This window comes from Prosopis cineraria, unplaced genomic scaffold, assembly GCF_029017545.1.
Source record: "Prosopis cineraria cultivar Desert tree isolate PC_DT_omini unplaced genomic scaffold, ASM2901754v1 PC524, whole genome shotgun sequence".
Classification (NCBI taxonomy): domain Eukaryota; kingdom Viridiplantae; phylum Streptophyta; class Magnoliopsida; order Fabales; family Fabaceae; genus Prosopis; species Prosopis cineraria.
In genome coordinates this window covers 35,189-41,874 of record NW_026555849.1, presented here as the reverse complement: position 1 = coordinate 41,874, position 6,686 = coordinate 35,189, and the positions used below count along the sequence as shown (strand labels likewise).

Sequence of the window (6,686 nt, the reverse complement as noted above, 5' to 3'; positions counted from 1 at the left end):
AAGTTAACAAATTTAATTTTTTTAATGTTAAAAATAAGTTCAATCTTCAAAACATTTAAAAAACAGTCGCAAAATATAAAGAAGAAACCTGCATCATTAAAAAACTCATACTCATCATTTGTGATTTTTGTTAAATAAAAGGGTGCATATGCCCCCAGTTTTATGTCGCTCAGCCATTGTTTTTTAATCTTCTAGATTAGATCGTACTTAAAGTGAAATTCTATTATTCACGATCTTCTATGCTCGCACCAGCATATTATTTATGATCTATGAATAGTATAGGTGGATGTAAACAATCAAAGAATCAATTATGTTTTTATATATATATTTTTTGTTTTCAGCTCTGCCTTGTTTAATACTCTAGCAAGGATGCACGTTGATAAGGAGTTTATATTAATCAGCGATGTATTTGAGGTTTCAAGGTCTGATCCCTATTTGCCTCTTTCCGCCTCTAATAGTAATAGCAGCCAATGGGAAATCTTTTATGATTTTTTAAGAAATTTTTATAAATATAAATTTTCATTGAAAAGGTTTGACCCCCCTTGTGTGTTTAATTATCATGGCTTGTCTGTACGACCGTGCCTTTATTTTCTACTGTATTTATCACAATAGCTAATTTCTATGGATAACAATTGAGAATTAAACTTTCGACACTTAATACGAACAATAACCCTTATACCTCGTTCTATCTTAGTCGATCTATTGATAAGTAATAAATCCTCAAGAACATAAAATAAAATCTCTTTAAATTTTATAAATAATAATATAATTTTTTAAAATATCACAATTTTATTAAAGTTTTTAAAAACTTTTATATTAATAAATTTTAAAGTACAAAAATTATTTTAACTTTATTAACAAATTATGATTTATTATTTAATTTTTGTGATTATTTAAATATAAGTTGTCATTCCTTAAATATAAATTATGATTGTGACTTGTTATTTTTAAATTATTTTTTAATAGTAGAAATTATACTTAATAAATTATAATTTATTATTCAATTCTTATTATTCACAAAATAAAGTTATTATTTTTTAAATAAAAATAATGATTTGATTTTTTTCAATAACATAAATTACATTTAATAAATTTTAATTTTTTATTCAATTTTTATAACCCACAAAAAATTATTATTTTTTTTAAATAAAAATTATGATTGAGACTTAATATTTTTAATAAAAATAAATAATTTTTATATTTTAAAATTTATTAATATAATTTTTTTAAAATTTTTATAAAATTATAATATTTTGAAACAGCAGGTATCTAATTTGGGAGATTTCATATGATTTTGAGATTTTTTCTAAATTCTTCTAATAAAGTGAAAGATAAGTAGTAATTATTGCCTTAAAAGGTCTGGATCGTCTCCAAATACTACCATTTTTCCTAGAGCAGGGACCGGAGACTTTCCTGGAGTTTCTCGTCCGCTGCGTCTGCAAGAGTGCAAGTCCAGTTTTCAAGCTTCTCTCCTCTCTCTGAGACCCATTTCTGGATTAGATTCTGCTGGTGAGCTATTTAACTTCTCCAATTCCATTTCCCTGCTTTATTTTCTTCGAGCTGCTTTCCTTAACCTGTATTCTCTTTTGGAAAAAAATTGCTGCGCTGTATTTCTTGTTCTATTTTTCATCCAGCTCTTTGGGCGTATAGCTTCAGAATCTTGCTTATTGGCTGATATATTTCCTTTCGATGGGTTAATTTTTTATTCCATGATTCTTCTTAATCACTGGCGCGCACACACACACACACACGCATATTACTGCGGCCTTTCGGAATGAAAGCTTATCTATTTTCCGAGGATAGATTCATCGATATGTAATGCTTTGCCCTTTCGATTCTTTGTGTTAAATTTAGGGTTAACTTCTATTGCTTTATTTTTCGTTTTTCTTTTGAATTTTCGCTATATAATTTTCCCGCCAATTAAATTTAGATTGATTCAAGATACTGGAAGTCTGGAACTGGAATTTCGCTTCTTTTTGCTTGTAAATTGTAATTTATTCATTCATGTATTTTTAAGGCTGTAACTGCGATGTGTTTGTGGGGTCAATTTATTAGTTGAACACTTGTGATTTTTCAGCTCCCCCACCTTTTACTGTATGCTGTCACGATCTTTTTTCTTAATTGATGAATGAAAGATATTAAGGGGAGTTTCGGTATTGCTTTCTTCCTCAAATAATAAATAAATTCAGACGATCCAAGTCCTGTTTGCTTTATTTTCTAGATCTTATAACTACTTGTTTACTGGGATCTCCTTCTCTTTTACGGTTTTGCAGTATTTTCCTAAAAATGGCGCAAGAGAAGCCAACCATCGCAAAAGACGTCACTGAAGTAAGTCATTCAGCCGTGACCCCACTTTTCTTTTCCCTGCCCACATACTGAATTATTATAGCTTTCAGTGCATATAAACTCATTTTTGAGATTTACAGTTGATTGGAAAAACTCCGTTGGTATATCTCAACCATATCGTAGATGGATGTGTTGCTCAAATTGCTGCAAAGCTGGAAATGATGGAACCCTGCTCCAGTGTCAAAGACAGGTATATAGGTCTCCAGTGATCTATCACTAGTAAAATGCCATCTTACAATTTTTCCATTGATTACTACGTACTTAAAAATGGCTTTTGTTCATGCCAATCTTATTATGCTTAAGTTGATAGTTTGGCTGGAGATCTATTCACTTGACATCATGCAGCCTATAATTTTGGAATAGATGTTGCAGCATGGTTGGCTAAGGCTTTAATCTATTTCATGCAATAAAAGGTTTCCTGAAAGTTTCTGTTATTAGGATACATTTCTTTCCTTTGCTGCAGGATAGGATATAGCATGATTGCAGATGCTGAAGAGAAAGGACTCATTACACCGGGTGAGGTTAGTTTTTGTCCTTATCTGGAATTCATGCTTTGCATCCTGTTGTGTCTTGCATCATATGTTCTGGAGCTTCCTTTCTTCTTTCTCAGCAATGAAACTATTCTGCTTGTATAAATGTTGTTTGGTTCTCGCTGACATTGATATTGCATTGTTTTTGAATTTTAAAAGTGAATGCAATTTACTAATCAACTTAAAAAAAAAAAAACCTGCTGGAAGCCTCTCTCTCTCTCTGTGAACTGCAAATTAAGTCAAACAACACGGATCCATTCATAAAATGGAATTGATTATTGACAAGTTTGTTACTTTGTGATAATTGCATGGGAATTTTGTATATTTTAGCCATTAAGGTGAAGAAAATTATTGATGAAATCATGAAATTTAATGTTTTTTATGTTGTAGAGTGTCCTGATTGAGCCAACCAGCGGGAACACTGGCATAGGTCTGGCATTCATGGCTGCAGCTAAGGGTTATAAACTTATTATAACCATGCCTTCTTCAATGAGTCTAGAAAGAAGAACAATTCTTCGAGCTTTTGGAGCTGAATTAGTTCTCACAGATCCAGCCAAGGGTATGAAAGGAGCTGTTCAGAAGGCAGAAGAAATACTGGCAAAGACTCCTAATGCTTACATGCTTCAGCAATTTGAAAATCCTGCCAACCCTAAGGTATTAAATTTGTCAGTGTGCTTTTCTTGGGGGATAAGTTGACCCAAAAAAAAAAAATAATACTAATACAATTGTTACACACACCCATACACGTTCTTAGATCCATTATGAGACTACTGGACCAGAGATTTGGAAGGGCTCTGGGGGGAAAGTCGATGCTCTTGTTTCTGGGATAGGGACAGGTGGAACAGTAACAGGTGCTGGGAGATATTTGAAAGAGCAGAACCCTGATATTAAGGTGGGAATTCAAGTTTTTGATTTTGTTTTTTTTGCTATATGAATTTCTAGATGCTTTTTCTTTTTGTTTGCTTTTCCTTACTACTATTTTATGTTACTTAGCTATATGGCATTGAACCAGTTGAAAGTCCTGTACTGTCTGGTGGGAAGCCTGGTGAGTCCTGATTTTTCTAATCACTTTCTCCAATCATTTCATTCATTTAGATGCTTTGACAATTGCTTGTTGAGTCCTGGGTTTTGAAGACTTTGGTTGCAAACTGCTCCTTGGGGGGCACCAAAATAGCCTGTTGGTTGAGGTACCAGGTGTTCTTTTTTCTGTCTCTGGGATTTCTGCTGCGCCTGGTTTTCAGAGACTTTAGTTGCGCCCCCCACCCCGAAAAAAAAAGCAGTCAAAATGGTCTATCGTGTCAATGGAGCGTAATTTAGTCAATGTATTTTGTATGGCTGGTAATTTTCTTAATTTAATTCTCATACTGGTTTTGTACCAAGGCAACTGTGTTGGTGATTTTCTTCTTTCACCATGTGTGCAAATATGATTTTTAAATTTAAAGGTACAATGATATATGCACCATGCGTGCATATGAATAATAAAAACATGTAAATGCATGAATGTGATGTGTTACTTATCACTGAATGTGTTTGGAGGTCAAAATGAACTTCAATCTGCCTTCTCCTCTGTGCCTCTCTGCTTCCTCCCAATAGAGTATTTGATGTAGCATAGTTTACCTTCTATTTTTCTGCATAATTTATTATGGCTGTGTTGATATTTACGGCATACCCCCCACAATTGTGCATATTATTCATTCTTCTGATGAATGTATGGTTGCTTATTTGTAAGGCCCTCATAAGATCCAAGGAATTGGTGCTGGCTTCATCCCTGGTGTTTTGGATGTTGGTTTGCTGGACGAAGTTATCCAAGTGAGCTATTAAACTTTTGGTTGGTTTTATTAATTTTAATTGATACATAAATTTGTTACTGTTGTACTATGTTTTTTGTAATTAACATCTTACTGTATGAGTTCTATTCTATTATCTCCCCCACCCTAGCCCCCCTCCTCCTTCATGAATGAACAAATAAAGATTTGCTTCAATTAAAAAAAAGATCTGTGCTTCCTACTTCATCCTTGGGAGTGGGGAAGTGAAGTAATTTGATTCATATCTAATATTGCTAAACAAGTGTTTTCATAAGTTGTCCTGGCATTTTGGATGTGTTGGTTTGCCTCTTTAATCATTTCCTTTTTTTAAAAAAAGGAATAATGTATTAGGGCAAATGATAAGGCCCAGTCCATTACATCTAATGCTCAGCCCACTATTGCATCTGATGCCGTGACTTAGTGCAGTCCCACTTCTGATACTCTGATATTTGTGGTTATCCGTTGTATTTAGGGCTACGTGTCCCATTCTTTCTTTGAGCAATTGTATCACCGACACTGTTATTTATACCTCACTGTAATTGATATTCTTTAATTAATGAATTCTACAGAGTAGTAATCGGCACTTTTGGCCTTTTACTGGTTTATAATGCCTTTCCATTGCTGTTATCTCTATGAATTTCTCGCCCATTTCTTTAGTGCACAAGCCACATCTCATATGCTGATCGCCTATTTTTGTCTGCTTTTTGTAGATATCAAGTGAAGAAGCTATTGAAACCGCCAAGCTTCTTGCATTGAAAGAAGGCTTGTTGGTAAGTTCTTCAAAAAGTTGCATCTCAAATAAAATTTTCAGGTATCTTTCCATCTGGTGTGTTTTGAAGGAGATGAAGAAAAAAGGTTCTGTTTTTTGGCAGGTGGGGATATCATCAGGTGCTGCCGCTGCCGCTGCCTTGAAGATTGCCAAGAGGCCAGAAAATGCTGGAAAACTCATTGTTGTAAGTTTTTGGTTGGTTAATAGGTGATTGCTTTAGTGGCAACATTGATATGCTTACATGGCACAAAGAATTACCTTTGGCAAAAGCAGACTCCAATATGAGCTTCTGGCATTGGCTAATTAAGATGTCATTTGCTTGTTATGATGTTATCAATCCGGTTGATGGCTTTGGCTAGAGGTCTGTTGCTTGATTACTGTAAGGTGTCGGTTGAAAAATATCCGTTTTCTATCCACTTTCCATATCAATGATAGAATAGCACTTTAATCCCCCCCCCCAAAAAAAAACCCCCAATAAAAGCGGTTTTTTTAACAGAAATTTTCATTTTCAGTATTCCAACAATAAATGTATGCAACTACTGGACTTTAAATAAAGTGCTATTCTTTATTCTACAAATAATAGCTGGCATTGAAAAAAAAAAAATCCATCCTTTAGTGTCCCAGATATTTTGCCCTTGTGCAGCTTAATTCACTGATTGAAAACCTGTCCAGGCTGTGTTCCCAAGTTTTGGAGAGCGTTATCTATCATCTGTGCTCTTTGAATCTGTGAAGCGAGAAGCAGAGAACATGGCTGTTGAGCACTGAGCTCAAGAAATACTTTTATGACTCTTGCTGCTTGGATATGAAGAGCCCTACTCTTGGCTTGCAAGTTATAATTTTGGCCATTGAATTTGTGTTTCTTGATGCTGGGATTTGTAGGTCAACTCTTGATTATCAAGTAGTAGTTCGTCTTCTGGTCGTGTTTCTTGTCTGGTTGCTTGTAAATTTGCTGCTGTTCAATAAATACCAACAGCACGTGGCTATGATTAATCCAACTCGTATATGGCTATTCAATAATTGTTGTGCTTCCGGCCTTCCAAGAAACTAGTTTTCTTTCTCTGTCACGACCCATTTTATTCAAGTTCCACAAGCTCCTTGATCCATCATTAATTATCAACGGGGTTTTAAGAATTGGTACTAAATCTATAGACCATCTGTATTTTTGGGAAACTTTAAATTTCTGTTCTAACCTACACTTTTTATTTGGGAAACTTTTAGTTTGGTAAACCATCACTT

General features: G+C 34.1%; 1 protein-coding gene across 1 annotated transcript; it reads left to right on the top strand.

Annotated features, from left to right (window-relative positions):
* The first annotated feature begins 1,350 nt into the window (after positions 1-1,350).
* Positions 1,351-6,467, top strand: LOC129297439 (cysteine synthase). The gene is made up of 11 exons (XM_054935781.1): positions 1,351-1,509; positions 2,274-2,328; positions 2,427-2,536; positions 2,810-2,867; positions 3,267-3,530; positions 3,631-3,768; positions 3,870-3,921; positions 4,606-4,685; positions 5,392-5,451; positions 5,554-5,634; positions 6,123-6,467. The coding sequence occupies exons 2-11, from the start codon at positions 2,287-2,289 to the stop codon at positions 6,213-6,215; spliced, it is 978 nt and encodes a 325-aa protein (XP_054791756.1). The 5' UTR covers positions 1,351-1,509; positions 2,274-2,286; the 3' UTR covers positions 6,216-6,467.
* The last annotated feature ends 219 nt before the right edge of the window (positions 6,468-6,686 follow it).